This window comes from Centrocercus urophasianus, unplaced genomic scaffold, assembly GCF_019232065.1.
Source record: "Centrocercus urophasianus isolate 14NV4802_14NV808 unplaced genomic scaffold, USGS_Curo_1.0 seq_25, whole genome shotgun sequence".
NCBI lineage: Eukaryota > Metazoa > Chordata > Aves > Galliformes > Phasianidae > Centrocercus > Centrocercus urophasianus.
The window spans coordinates 16,350,341-16,365,213 of NW_024884811.1; the positions used below are offsets into that span (position 1 = coordinate 16,350,341).

Consider the following 14,873-nt stretch of genomic DNA (forward strand, 5'->3'; position numbering starts at 1 on the left):
ACCTTCCCAGGGGGATGGAGGAGAGAAGCAAAAGGAAAAAAAAAAAAGCAACCAACAACAAAGTGGAGCTTGTGGATTGAGATAGAAACTATTTACTAATAGAAAAGGAAAATAGTTACAACTGTATGTGTGTATATATATATGAATGTGTAGAACAAGTGAGGCACAAGGAATTGCTTGACACTTCCCACTGCCCAACTGGACCCAAGTTGTGCAAGAGAACCAGAATAACTCCCACCCCCTCCAAAACTCCTTCCACTTGAAGTTTCATACCATTTCATGTAGTATAAAATATTCCTTTGCCAGTGTAAGTCAGCTGTCCTGATCCTGTCTCAGCTCCTATGAAGAAAACAATTCTATTCCAGCTGAAATTATGACAGTAGGAAAGAGAACTGGAAAAATAACATGAAGTGGAACTTGTGGGTTGACATCAAAAACGATTTGCTAAGATGGGAAAGGAAGAGGAAAGGAAAACAATATTAATGATAATTGTGTATATTTAGAAATAAATTGTGCACAACACAGTTGCTCACTACCTGCTGACCAATGCCCAAACAGTTCTGTAGCAGCAGCTGACTCGCTGACCAGATCCCTCAGTTTTATATTTTTTTTTCACATGATATCTTGTGGAATATCCCTTTCGACAATTCAGAGCAAGTGTTCTGGTTCTTTCCCCTACTAGCTCCCTGTGCGCCACCCTAATCCACTTCACTGACAGGACAGTACAAGAAGTTAAAATGCCCTTGACTCTGTGCAGCACTGCTCAGCAACTACTGAACTACTGCAATGTTAATGACATTGTTTTTCTCCTAAAGCCAAAACACAGTATCATACCAGGCACTATGAATTAAGATCAATTTTTTCTCAGCTAAAACCAGAAGTAAGAAGGGAATTCTGAGTATATCTGGTCCAACCTGTGCTCAAGCAGGGGCACCCGGAGCAAGTTGCCAAAACCATGTCCAGAAAGCGTTTCAAGATCTTCAAGGAGGAGATTCCAATACCTCTCTGGGCAGTGTGCTATCACCTGTACAGTACAGAACTGCTTCCTGGTGTTCAGACATCCAGTCTGTGCCTTTTGCCTCTTGTTCTGGCACTGGGCACTACTGAAGGCAGCCTGGCTTCATCCTGTCTGTAGACTTCCTTGATGTACTCAAGCACATTGATGAGATTTCTCACTCAGCCTGTAGTCTGAACAGTTCCAGCTTTGAGCCTGTTCTCACAGGAGAAGGCTTTCATTGTTTTGGTGGCCCTTTCTCTGAATTCTTTCCAGCATGTCAATGTCTCTCTTGTACTTGGTGGGCCTAAAACTGGATGTAGTACATCAGGTGCAGCTTTTCCAGTGCTGAGCAGAGAAGAAGTATCATGTCTCTTGACCTGCTGGCAATTCTTTATCTAATGTAGCCAAGAATACTTCTAGCCTTCTTAGCAGCAAGGAGATGTTGCTGACTCTTCCTCAACTTCGTGTCCACTAGAACTCCTAGGTTGTTTTCTACAAAATTACTTTCCAGTTTGGTGGCCCTACTATGTACTGGAATACTGGATCCTCCTGATCTGTAGGACTTTGTACTCCTGCTCATTGACTAACGAGATATTTGCCAGCTCGTGTCTCCAGCTTGTTGAAGTACCTCTGGATATTTGGTGAGTCTCTACCCCACATTTTGTGTCATTTGCAAATCTAATGAGGGTGAGCTCTACACCATCATCCAGATCATTAACAAAGATATTAAACAGAACTGGACCCAGTATTGGCGCTGGAGTACTCTGCTTGTTATTAGTCTCCATATTCGCTTTGCACCATTGATCTCTACTGCCTGGCCTGGCTGTTTAGCCAGTTTTCAATCCACCTCACTGTCTGCTCCTCCAGCCCATACCTTAATAGCTTATCTAAGATGATCTCCTGGGAATCAGTGTAAAAGATCTTACTGAAGTCCAGGAGGACAGTATCTACTGTTTTCCCCTCATCTGTCAGGTTGGTCATTTAATTACAGAAACTCAGCAGACTAGTGAAGTATAAGTTTTCCTTGTTGAATCCACCCTAGCCACCTCTGATTTTCTTATCCTTCAAATACCTGGAAATCTTTTGCAGAATTAGCTATTCCATTACCTTCCCAGGGATCAAAATGAAGCTGACCAGCCTTTAGTTCTCTGGGTCCTCTTCCTTGTCCTTTTATAGAAGAGTGATACTTTATTTCCTCCAGGCTTCAAGCACTTATTTCGGTTGCCATGATGGACCGAAAATTACTGAGATGCCTTATAATTACATCTGCCACCTCCTTCAGCACTCAGATACATCACATCAGAGCTTATGACCTTACAAATATCCAGTTTGCTCAGTTGTTCCCTGAGCTGATCCTCTTCCACTGAGGGCACAGCCTCCTTGCTTCAGCAACATCTACCTGGGAACTTAGATTCCCAAAGGCCAGACTTTCTGGTGAAGACTGAAACAAAGAAAGCATTCAGTACCTCGGCATTTTCACTGTCCTGTTCAACCAGGTCTCCCATTTCATTTAGCAGGGGGACCACATTTTCTCTAATCTTCCTTTTGTCACTCATGTAATTGTAGAAGCCCTTGTTGTCTTTGACACTTCTGGCCAGATTCAATTTCACTTGGGCTTTAGCTTTCTTAATTCCATTCCTGGATGCTCTGACTGTATCTCTGTATTCTTCCCAGGTTACCCATCCTTGCTTACACTGTCTGTAGTTTTACTTTTTCTGTTCGAGTTTGGTCAGGAGATCCTTCTTCATCCATGCAGGCCTCCTGGAAATTTGCCCAACTTCCTCTTTTGCATTGCTTTTGAGGAAGCAATCTTTGGATTGTTGTTGGAGGAAGCAATCTTTGAATAATAGTCAGCTTTCTTCAGCCACTCTTCCTTTCAAAGCCTTATTCCAAAGAGCTCTACCAAGCAGATTTTTGAAAAGCTCAAAGTCTGCTTTTCTGAAGCCCATGGTTGTAAGGTTTGCTTTTCATCCTTCTTTTTGCCATAAGGGTTTCGAACTCCACCATTTCATGGCTACTGCAGCCAAAGCTGTCTGTGAGTTTCATACTCCCAATAAACTCTTCCTTGTTGGTAAGAATGTGGTCCAGCGTAGCGCTTCTTCTTGTCGGTTGCTCACTTGGAGGAAGAAGTTATCATCACATTCCAGGAACCTCTAGGTTGCTCATGTCCTGCTGTGTTGTCCCTCCAAGAGATACGTATTGGTTAAAGTCTCTCATGACAAGAGCTTGTGAACATGAGGCCGCTTCTGTGTAGAGAGCCTCATCTGCACAGTCTCTGTGGTCAGAGGGCCTGTAGCAGGCTTTCACTATAAGGTTACCTTCACTATAAGGTCAACTCACTTAGCCATGTATTTCCATAAACTCTCAGTCATCTCCTCATCCATCCCTAGGCAGGGCCAGTCATGGTAGCCATCCCATTACTTCTCTGTAACCATCCCATTACTTCTCTGTGATCCCAATGAGAATGTAGCCATATGCAGGTGTCGTATACATGTTTATTTCCTATACTGTGTGCATTAGCATATAGGCATCTAACAGAGGCACCCCTAGCATGCTGTCTTCTTAACTTGCTCTCTGCTAACCTGTATGTGCTGGAGGTGAACCTGATTAATCCCCATTTTATTAATTTTGTGATCCCTATTACATCACTCCATGCCCTTTGTTCAGCAACCCTGTCTGACATTGCTATGAAAAAGAAAAAAAAAAACCAACAAAGGAGGAATCTTTTCAGAGAAAAATTAATAATTCAAACATTGAATACATGAATCATTAATGGCAAACTTTTCATTTGTACAGTTCAGCCGGGTTCTCCTGTGAATCTCACATTAGAAACACAAAGATCTGCTAATATAATGTACCTTTGGGCAAAATGGTCTCCACCTCTATTAGCTGATGCCAGCTCTAATCATTTATATCACTATGAGCTACGACTAAAACCTGAGGAAAAGGAAGAGTGGGAGGTAAGAGAAAAATATATACATAAATGCTTTTCAGTGAGTTCTACTGTCAGAATTTAACTGGTATTATAAAAATCTTAGTTTCCATAAGGATAGTAGAATTACTATAATGAAATATTGTTATATAAAGGAAAATTCTGTCATCGTTTGTAGAGAGTGAAGGTAATGGTATTTGCGTAACTATCCTAAGGATGTTATATAATAAAATGAAAAGTAAATAAATCTAGTTAGCCTACTGGTTGAATATGTAATTTTGATTTTCATCAATATATCTACTGCTGAGTATCACAGTAAGACTGCTCAGTTTGCAAAGTTTAAGCAAAATTGTCAGTTTGGTGATTCATTAAAATATTATTAATGAGAAATCAGTTAGCTATGCAATCAAAAGTCAGTATCAGCAATGCAGAAGCTAAATCACAATACTAGGCACTCAAAAGACACCTACAAATTTCTAAATGCATATTTACAACTAATCACAGAAATATGCTTTATGCAGAGATTCCTCTCTGACAGACAGGGAGATACAAGCACATCCAAGTCCCTGCAAGTGCAAAGTCCCATATTCGTACCCACTTCTTCAGGGGAAATGGATGCCCTGACTTAACACAAACCCACTCTCTATCCTAGAGTACACTAAACTGTACTCCAATAAGAGAGTATACCATGAGATCATTCGCGTGCATCTGGGTTTGGGTCCCTGCCTGTGGCAGCCCGCACTGCCTGGAATGCACAACATCAGGGAGGGACGCCACTCTGTCTAGTTTAAGTAGAAGTCACGATGCTAACAGAGCAGCTTCTGATAGCATCAAACTGAAACTGCAGCTACTGTGGTTTCCTGTCTTCCGTCAGCGCTACAAATGGCTGTGCTTCTTAAATTCCGCTTTTTAAGGTGACTCTTTCAAAAGACTCTCAGTAACTCCCTAGTTATTCTTAATTGGGCTTTGAGTCACCATCCCCCTCAACATGATTTGCTGGGACAGTCTTCCTCTCCCTGAAATTTTGGGGTGTTCTACTCACACCATTTATCTTGCTGTTCTCAGCTTCTCAGTGTCACTGAAGAGCTTTCCTGTTCATTTGGTTGCTAGCTTCACTTCTTTGTAATTAACATCCTAGCAAATATGTGACTGAAAATTTTGCCTTTCAGAAGTCAGTGACATAAGCATACTTCTTGATGATGTATTTGTTAAAATGCCCTAATTCCTTGTTGTTTTTTCCAGACAGTACCTGTTGGAGTACAGACACAGTGCAAAATAAATAGGTTAAGTGCTGGCATGAGGTATGTTGTTCAGGTCCGTTGTATGTTAGACCTTGGAGAATGGAGTGAATGGAGCTCTGAAAGACGCATTCTGATCTCTGGTGGTAGGTGGATAATTGCTGTTCTGTTAGCTGTGTTTAAAATACAAGTAGCTCAGTGTCGCAAAAGGTACCTAAATGCTAGCCCTGAAAACCTGCTTCCTCACACAGATGCCTTCATAGTGCTGGAGGAACAACTTAGTGCATCTTATCATATTTTTGTGTCACTACATATTTGGTCTTGCTGATCGACTCAGCATCTTGCAAAACTCTCTATGACAAACAGTGTGGAGTTCAGTAGGAAGTCACTTCTGATACAGGTGTGCTTACCTAAATTTTTGGTCATGTCCTGCCACTTAAAAATTGTGGTGACTTCACCTGTAACTGAAGATACCAGGTAGTAGTACTTCTGTAAGAGTCATTCATTTGTTCGCTAACAACTGGACTGAAATTATTGCCCTGCCTAACAGACCATGACATAGCAGCTACCATCAAATGGGAGTAATTATCTGTATCCTGTTGGAACGTTAAATGTTCCAACAGAATGAGCCAAGTTGCCTCAAATCTTCTTCTACCACTAACTGTATTATTCATTATTTGACATGGAGTTTGCTGAAGTGCCCTTAATAGAAGATATTTTTAAAATGTCCCGCTTTCAGATCTGCCCTAGGCAATTATAGATTTAGAAAATCAATGGCCTTACTCTGAATAATAGAGAATATATATTTTGATATAATAAGACCATATTTGCCATGGATACATAATTGCAAATGTTTCAAGAACATTAGAGTTTTTATTAGCATCAAACTATTCAAAATTTAAGCATCTTCTCAGCCCTATTTTTTGCGCAAATGATTTTCTTGAGACTATAGTAACATCATCAGAAATCCACATAATTGTAAATTGCTTGGCAGGAATCAGGCAATTAGAAGGAGTACTGAGCATAACGTCATTGTAGGAAGAAAAACAAGAATTACTTCTTTGTGTCTTTTGAGTCATCTCAGCATAGGCACTTCAAAAGAGAATTACTGGCAGCTACATAAACACAGGCAAACAAACTCTTTTTTTTTTGTCCTGAGCCAAAACAAGTGACTCAGTAGTTTTTTCTGGAATAATTAGCATTTTAAAACACATTTTTTGAAGAAAAAATGCTTATCTAGATGATAGATTGAGTAAATAATTTTATAAAACCTGTTGTGATGGTATTGAGAATCCTTTACCAGATTTGGGGTGCAGAGGAGAGCCACAGCCAGAGAAATAAATGTCGTTCCTCATTGTATCTTCAGTGGGAAAGGGTTTTGAATCTAGGTTGAAGTTGCAGGCTGCTGCCCTAGCCACTGAACACCATTTCTTTCTTGTGCTAATAATGAAGCAAAATATTTTCCTGCCTTGTAAGGAAAAAAATGTATATATATATATATTTTATATATATATATTATTTTCTAGTGCTCCTTTTGATTATGTTTTATAAGCTCTGGAGTTGACTTAATGCATTAAATGCACTAATTATTTCATTCATGTATCCATTGCAGGACAGTCACCTCCTGAAAAGCCTACAATAACCAAATGCCGCTCCCCAGAAAAGGAAACATTTACCTGTTGGTGGAAACCTGGTTTCGATGGAGGGCATCCTACTAACTACACTTTACTTTACAGCAAAGAGGGGTAAGATGCTGTATATAATTATTCACTATTTTGTGAGAAAATCAAGCTTAACTGGTTTTTGCATTTAAGAGATGTGGTTTTCTTTGGCTTTTGTGCAAGTGACATATTCTGGAATAGTACTAGCAACAACATATTTAAGGTTGAAAGAGGATCTCTTTATAGTGTTGGCTTTTTCAGAATGCTGTGAATTGTAATGGCATAGATAAACTGCCTTGAAAGTTGCAGTGGTGCAGGAACTGCATATCAGTGTTTGCAAAACAAAGGCACAGCTGTGTAACACCTTGACCTCATAGCTCCAGGAAAAAAGTTTTCAAAAATGATGAGAGTTGTCTGCTTCAGGGCTAACTAAAGGTTAAAGAGTGTTACTGAGGGCACTATCCAAATGTCTCTTCGACACTGACAGGAATGGGGCATCAAGCACTTCTCCAGGAAACCTGTTCCAGGGTTTGACCATTCTCACAGTAAAGAATTTTTCCTAATGTACAGTCTGAATCTCCCCTGTTGAGAACCTTAACATCCCTTTTATATTGTGGAGCACACAGCAGCACACAAATCTTGTTGAGGCTACATCAATACCATATATAGCAGAGAATCACCTCTTCTGATCACTGGCTGTGCTGTGTGCACAAGGCAGTTTGCCCTCTTGGCTGCCTGGGCACACTGCTGGCTCGTGCTGAGCTGCTGTCTCCAGCACCTGTAGATCCCTTCCTGCTGAGCTGCTCTCCAGCCACTCATCTCCAGTCCAATGCACCTGTGTCCAGCATTGCTCTCTCCCTGATGCAACACCAGGCATTTGTCTGTGTTAAACTTCATGCCACTGCTGACTGCTGAATGCTCCAGTCTAACTAGACCACTCTGTAAGGCCTCTCATCCCTCCAGGTAGTTAGCAGCTCCCAGTTAAGTGTCACTGGTGAACATGATGAGGATGCATTCCACTCCTGCATTATAGAACACTGATAAAAATAATGAACAGAAATGAACCTAGAATGAAGCCTTGGGAAACACTACTAGTAGCGAACTGGCAGCAGGGTAGCTCCATCCCCTACAACCCTTCAAGCTCTGCCATTGAGCTATTTGAGTAATTGTTGCTTATCTCACAGTTGAACATTTTATTCAGAAAAATCTTGTGAAGCAGTATCAGAGGCATTTCTTTTAGACTATCAATTCTCCAAGCATCCTGGAAAAAAGTGCTATGTGTTCTCCATGAACTTTCTTTCCGATTACTACCTTCTTTGGGAAGCTTGGGAATGGATTTTGAGGACAAGTACAAATTATATGTTTTTGAGGAACAGGTGGTAAATGACACAAATTCTGAAAGCTTTTGATGTGGGCAGAATTAATTTCAATGTGAAATGAACATTGGAAATTTTCTGTTTTTAACAGGAGGGTTAGAAGACTTTGGCAATAGCTTAATGGCTCTCAGAAACTTTTGAGGGCCATGTAGTAGATAAGGGCATTCGGAAAAGCAACAGTGGCACTCTACTACTGCATGCTCAAGAAGCCTGCACTTTCCAGGCTTTGTAGTCTTAGTTTTGGGGTAGAGGAGTTGGGTTCTTTAGTTGCCTTTTAGTGTGAAAGCAGTATTATTATTTCCTTCACATTATTAGGCATATAGAATCAAATCCAGCCCTGTAGAGTGTTACTACAAATGCAACTACTTGTAAACAAAGTCATGTGTTTTAGTCTGTGTAATCACTGTGATTCTTTCATTTCAGAGAAGAACAAGTTTATGAATGTCCAGATTACAGAACTGCAGGCCCCAATTCTTGCTACTTTGATAAAAAACACACTTCTTTCTGGACCATATACAATATTACTGTCAAGGCAACTAATGAAATGGGAAGTAACAGCTCTGATCCTCATTATGTGGATGTGACCTACATAGGTAAGAGACAGTGTTTTCTGTGGAACCGAATAATTCAGGGTCATTAGTTTCGATACAGTATTTTTTATTCCAGCTCTTCTCATAGACTGCAGTAAAATACATGTAAAAATACGTAAGAACAGATACCATCTTGTCTGTTGTAGTAGTAAATCAGAATTCATCCTCCTAGCATTTGAAGGCCAAAAGTGCTGAAAGCTTTAAAACTACATTCAGATAATCATTTATTGGATCCACATATTTCCTCCAGTCAAGCCAAAAGAAACACCATCTTGCTAAAATCCTTTTCTAAAAACTGCATTCAAATTGACCTTTTAGCTAATAATACCTAAATTTTACTACCTGAAAGTTGTTTTCTGAGATTTAATTTTCCCAGGAGAAGCTAAATCAGTGTTTTTATAGCAATGTACTGATAATCTCTCAGACTTTTTCTACAGAATGACTGTGGACAAGTATTTAGGTTATTTTCTAAGGGAAAGAACATTACTGCAAATAATCATTTTTCTATGAAGGTTGAGGCTGCTGAGAACCTGATAACTGAAAAAGGGCTTGTGGGAAAAAAAAAAAAAAAAAGAAAAAAAAAAAGTGTTATATTTTACCTCTATGCCCTGACTTCTTGGTAAACTTTGCATCAGAAAGTGGTAAAACGTATGCATTATATGCAGGAGCTCTACCTGCAAACTGGGGTAGCTGCAGGCCTGGTTGGCAGAAACCTACATTCCATTTTATTTTTGAAGCGTATGCAGGACTTTAGTATTACTGTTTAAGTATCCATCCCTGTGCACATCAGGATAATGCTGCTGTATTTTCTCAGTGTGAAAGATTGAAGGGGACCAGCTTTGTAATTTAAATCTGTGTTTTCAGCATCCCTAATGGTATACACCAATTTTGATAAGATTATGATACAAAACAGCATTTATAATGCACCATTAAAGATGTTAACTTTCTCTTAACTTTGAAATACAGTGTGGAGAACAGCAACCTTAAATGATGATGTGAAAAAAATATGTTTTAGGTGATAAATGATTCAGGCAAATTTCAATATGAACTCCATTTATTTAGTGTTCTTCAGTGTCTACAAATTTATAAATCCTTGTTTATCAGGAAATTCTTGCTTCCCATATTTAAGCAGTTCCAAGTTACTAGACACAATGGAGGTGGCAATTTGCCCCGCATACCACTTCATATATTTTCCTAAGATGCAAAGAAAAATCATTCATACTTTTACTATCAGTTCTCTTATTTTAACAGTACAGCCAGATCCTCCTGCAAATGTTACTCTAGAATTAAAAAAGCCAATAAATAGAAAACCATATATGGTATTGACATGGTCTCCACCCCCACTGGCTGATGTCAGATCTGGATGGCTTACCCTCGACTATGAATTGCGACTGAAGCCTGAAGAAGGAGAGGAATGGGAGGTAAGAATCTTGCAAGTTTTTACTTACAGTTTTTCTTGATCAGTTAGAGTTTGTTAGTTATGTCCCATGCCTGACTATAATGAAGCAGGCACATGGAATAATTCATCCTTTTTCAAAAGTAGTGCTTGTTTGTTCCTCGTATTCCTATTGCAAAGACTAGTATCTCAGATGCTGCTGTGTGATAGCAAGTGATGAAGTACTTATTTTCAGTTGTGGCCATTATATATGAATCATATTGGCACAGTAGTTTAAATTGTTAGGTCTCATTCTGACAGGTTTATTTTTTCTGGTAATTTGTTCTCAACCACAAATACTTCTTACATGACAGAAAGCTCAATGACATTATGAAAAATCATGTGCATTTGTGCAAATAACCATTAGGTAATGGTTGTAATAGTTGTTATGGTCACATAATAATTATGCTCTATACTAAGGATCTGCAACTCATACAAGTAGGGACAAATTGTAGGCTCCAGCAATTGGTATTTGGCTGTATTGCCTTTTTGTCTGCTGCAAAACTAAACTACCCAGCCATCTCTGTACTGACTGCTGCCTTCCCTCTGCCACTGTACTTCCCAGATCCTTGGCCACTATAGAATCCACTCTTTACTACCCTGCTCCACATTCCTTATTTGTTATGCAGCTTCTTCCCCAGTTGTTCTTTCTTGCCTCCTTCAGTTCCTGCTGTGGTGGGTCCCAGATTGCCACATTTCATTTCTACTTCTCATATGCACATGATGTGTCTTTATAGCAGTTTAATTTGCACACTACAGCAGAGACAGATATCATCACTGCTGCATTATGTTAGAAAGTTGAACTACAGAAATAAAATAAATGTAACATTACTTCAATGCCCTGTGTAACAATTATTAGGAAGATACCCAGTTTTATGCGGGTCACACTGAAAGTAATGCTTCTATTTATTTCCATGGAAATTAAAACAGATAGAGAGATCACAATAACACTGTTTGATGGAACAAATTCTCAGAGAAAAAAAGTTTTTCCAGCATAGTCACCACCATTATCTGTAAATTTTGACCAGCAATAAACAAGAGCCTGCATGCTTGTAAAAAATCTGTACCAGTGGAGATGACCCACTGTCACCACTCACACACCACTCACACCACTCACTGCCTCAGTCTGCTCGCAACCACTGTTTGATCTCTATAAACATTCAGCAAGCATCAGTGAATGTCAGTAAGTGACATTTTTTCCACATGGAGGAATTCAGTGACACACCGTTGCTTCACATGCACTTGATGTCAGACTCCATTCTGTCAGACTGCTCCTGTGCTGCCATCTGTTGCACAGAAACAAAATGTAATGGGATATTGGTGGGAAGATTCCACCCCTACTAACATTCCACCAACTTCCACCTCTGACATCATGGTCCGACATCATAAAATAGGAAGCATTACTTTCAGAACAGCCATGATATGTTCCCAACTTGATTATCAGGATTAAACTAGCTATGATTTTCTTTGAAAAATATCTAATTTTTATATGGATTTTATGATTTTTAATTCATTTTCAGACTATTTTTGTTGGACAGCAAACACAATATAAAATGTTTAGTTTAAATCCAGGAAAGTACATTGTACAGATTCACTGCAAACCAGACCACCACGGATCATGGAGTGAATGGAGCTCAGAGAACTACATTCAAATTCCTACTGGTGAGTGGCCATGTTCCCTTTCAATAACTGTTATTTCATGGAAGTTCATGTAATACTTCTGTAGGTTGTCTGTAGCACCCATACAGATTGACAGCCCACTGATTCCTAGGACAGTAGGAATATCATTGTTAAGGTAACTGAATTCTCAGCTTCCCTGCACCACAGGGGACAGTTAGCTGTACCCTTCATTAATCTTAGAAGTCAAACAGATAAATCAATTTTCTTACAAACTTAAAGCACATCCTTTCTGTTTATTGCCTTATTCATATTTGTTTTCATGATGGTAGTTTTTAATAAAAAGAGTGATAATAACGTAATTAAAAATGCTAGGTAGAAAACAAAGTGACTTCCTGCAGTCAGTAACAGCTCTTCCTAATGCTTTATTTGGAAAAAATTCAGAATAAACATCTCAGTGTAAAAAGTGTCACATTAAGTAGAAATCTTTAAAAATATATAACTGTTGACCATTCTGCCCGAAATCTAATTATGTCTGTATTTGATAATGAAATTACTAATGTTAGTCTAAGTAGACTTGAACCCTGTGAAAAATATTTCCATCTTAATGCATTTTTCTAATTTTTTCACAGGAGTTTATTTCCTGCACAATGCTATTAATAAGAAGTATATTAATTACCAGATGTTGCAGTGATTATTGAGATATGTCTGTGCTACTAGAGGCCTCTAGATTCAATACCAACTTTGGAAGATTTAACCACTTTTTTCAAATAAAAAAATTTGATACTTTTTGTGCATTCTGACTGTATTTCCTAATGCATCCTTAAATAATTCCCTTTGTTTCCTAGACTACAGGGTAAAAGATATGATTGTGTGGATCATCTTGGGTGTCTTGTCATCTCTCATATGTTTAATCATGAGCTGGACAATGATTTTAAAAGGATACAGGTAAGTCAGAAATTTCATAATTTTGTGTAGCTGTAAACTCATAAAACTTTTCCAAAAATAAGCTATTAACGTTTGATTTACTTTCATATCGATTTTAGCCTTCTTAGTAGGAGAGATACATAGCATAAATTACAGATTTATTACTTTGTATTTGCAACTGGTAGAGAAGTATTTCTGTTCTTTAGGTCTCAGTCTTCTTGGTCTTTTTGGTAAAGACTACTGGTATTAAATCTGACCATCCCAGTTAATCTCTAAGTACTTAGCAGATATCACTTGAAGTATTCCGGCTTGTATTGAAGATGCACATTGTAGGTTTGGCCTAATTGCCTAATAGAAATTAGGTCATATTATGAATTCAGTCTTTCTGCCTACATGTCTGTCAATTCCCCAAATTTATTAAACCGTACTGTAATTCCATCTAACTCTGGAAGAGAAAGGTGTCACAATGTTTGTATCTTTCATACAAGTCCACCAAAAATAATGTCTGAGTAATGCAAAGAGAAAGAAACTGCTTTAGTATGATTAGTAGGAATCAAATGACAATCAAGTATGTACATAGAGACCCACTGGTCTTCCTGGACTGTGCCCAACTGATTTAGTCAGTGATGAAGTTACTGATGAAGTGACAGTGATAAAGGTGCATGTTCTGTTGGCAAATTTGCTGAGGATGCATTCCACTGACGTAAATGAACAGGACTGGCCTTAGATTTGAGCCCTGGGGAACGTTGCTAGTAACCGGCCACCAGCCAGGTGTAGACTTATTCCTTGCAACCCTTGGAACTCTACAATTGAGTCAGTTCATCACTCACTGGGGTATGAGCCTGTTTGTCTCACAGTTGGACCATCTGTCCAGAAGGATGCTGTGAGGGACAATATGAAAAGCCTTACTGAAATCTGGAAATACTACATTTCCTGCCTATATTTAATCCGCCAAGCAAGTGACTTTATCAGAGAAGGAGGTCAAATTACTAAGACAGGACTTTTCCTTCACCCCATCAGTCCCTCCAGTGTTGAGCTATTCCTTTACAATTTCAGTGATGGAAAGTCGCTGCTCCCCTAATCATGGTCCTCTATCTCTGAGGTCTGAGCAGACCAAGCTCTGTTGCTTGGACTGAGGCAAAAAATGCATTAAATATTTCCACTTCTTCCTCCTCCTTACTTGCTTGGTGACTAACCACTACAGATACTAGTCCAATGTTTTCCTTTGGCTTCCTCTTGCTGCTTAAGGTCTTTTTTGCCTGGCACCCCACTGGCTCATGTGAATGCAAGCTGTGGCTTTTCTTAGTTTCTCTCCAGACATTATCTTGCTTCCAGAGATCATATACTTTGTTTTCTATCCTGTTCAGCCAGGCTGGTCTTCTGCCCCAGTTGCTTGACTAGCAACACAATGAGATTGCCTTCTCTGTGGCTTTTAGAAGTTGGATGTTGAAAAGTGACCAGTTCTGTGTCTATCTATCTGTATCTATATCTATCTTTATCTATAGAGTAGACTCCTGAGCTACTCTGCTGACTAGCTCCCTGAGAACCTTAAGATTTGCTTTTTTCAAGTCCAGGATGGCAACTCTCCTAAACTTTTTTCTTTAGTCATAGTTTTCTTTTAGTTGTCTCCCCAGGGCCCTGAATTCTCTTCTGATAGACTTCAGGCTTCCTATTGCTGTGTCACTGGTACATACATGAAAGAGAAGGAGTGGGTAGGAGGGGGCCTATACTTTTATCTCCTGCATTTGTACTGTTTATGTTTTGCTTTTTTTTGTTTTTCTAGGATGATAACTTTTATCCTACCACCAGTTCCAGGACCAAAAATAAAAGGTATAGATACACATCTGTTAGAGGTGAGTTCCATTGATAACAGTAAAAGAATTTGCCGTTACTTACTTTTCCAGATTCTGTAACAGTAAAAATAATTACCATAATTAAATATAAAACAGATTTAACTTAATCAGTGTTAAAAATAAGCAAAACTTTCAGGCTGATCATAAGGCAGGTTATGTAGGAGATATGGTTTTGCTTGGCACTAGAAGTAGTATGACATTTGATGACAGGGTGTGTAACTGCAGTTTCTTCCTGAGACACCACAAG

The 14,873-nt window shown here is 39.0% G+C and overlaps 1 protein-coding gene across 22 annotated transcripts in view; it reads left to right on the top strand.

The window, feature by feature from the left end:
* Positions 1–14,873, top strand: part of PRLR (prolactin receptor) — a 194,013-nt gene that overhangs the window by 169,774 nt on the left and 9,366 nt on the right. For all 22 annotated transcript variants that reach the window (XM_042825635.1, XM_042825633.1, XM_042825641.1 and 19 more), the window contains 8 exons: positions 3,794–3,957; positions 5,172–5,313; positions 6,780–6,912; positions 8,628–8,797; positions 10,046–10,215; positions 11,750–11,891; positions 12,695–12,794; positions 14,557–14,626. In XM_042825635.1, coding sequence (XP_042681569.1) covers positions 3,794–3,957; positions 5,172–5,313; positions 6,780–6,912; positions 8,628–8,797; positions 10,046–10,215; positions 11,750–11,891; positions 12,695–12,794; positions 14,557–14,626 — 1,091 coding nt within the window. The remainder of the gene's footprint in view (positions 1–3,793; positions 3,958–5,171; positions 5,314–6,779; positions 6,913–8,627; positions 8,798–10,045; positions 10,216–11,749; positions 11,892–12,694; positions 12,795–14,556; positions 14,627–14,873) is intronic.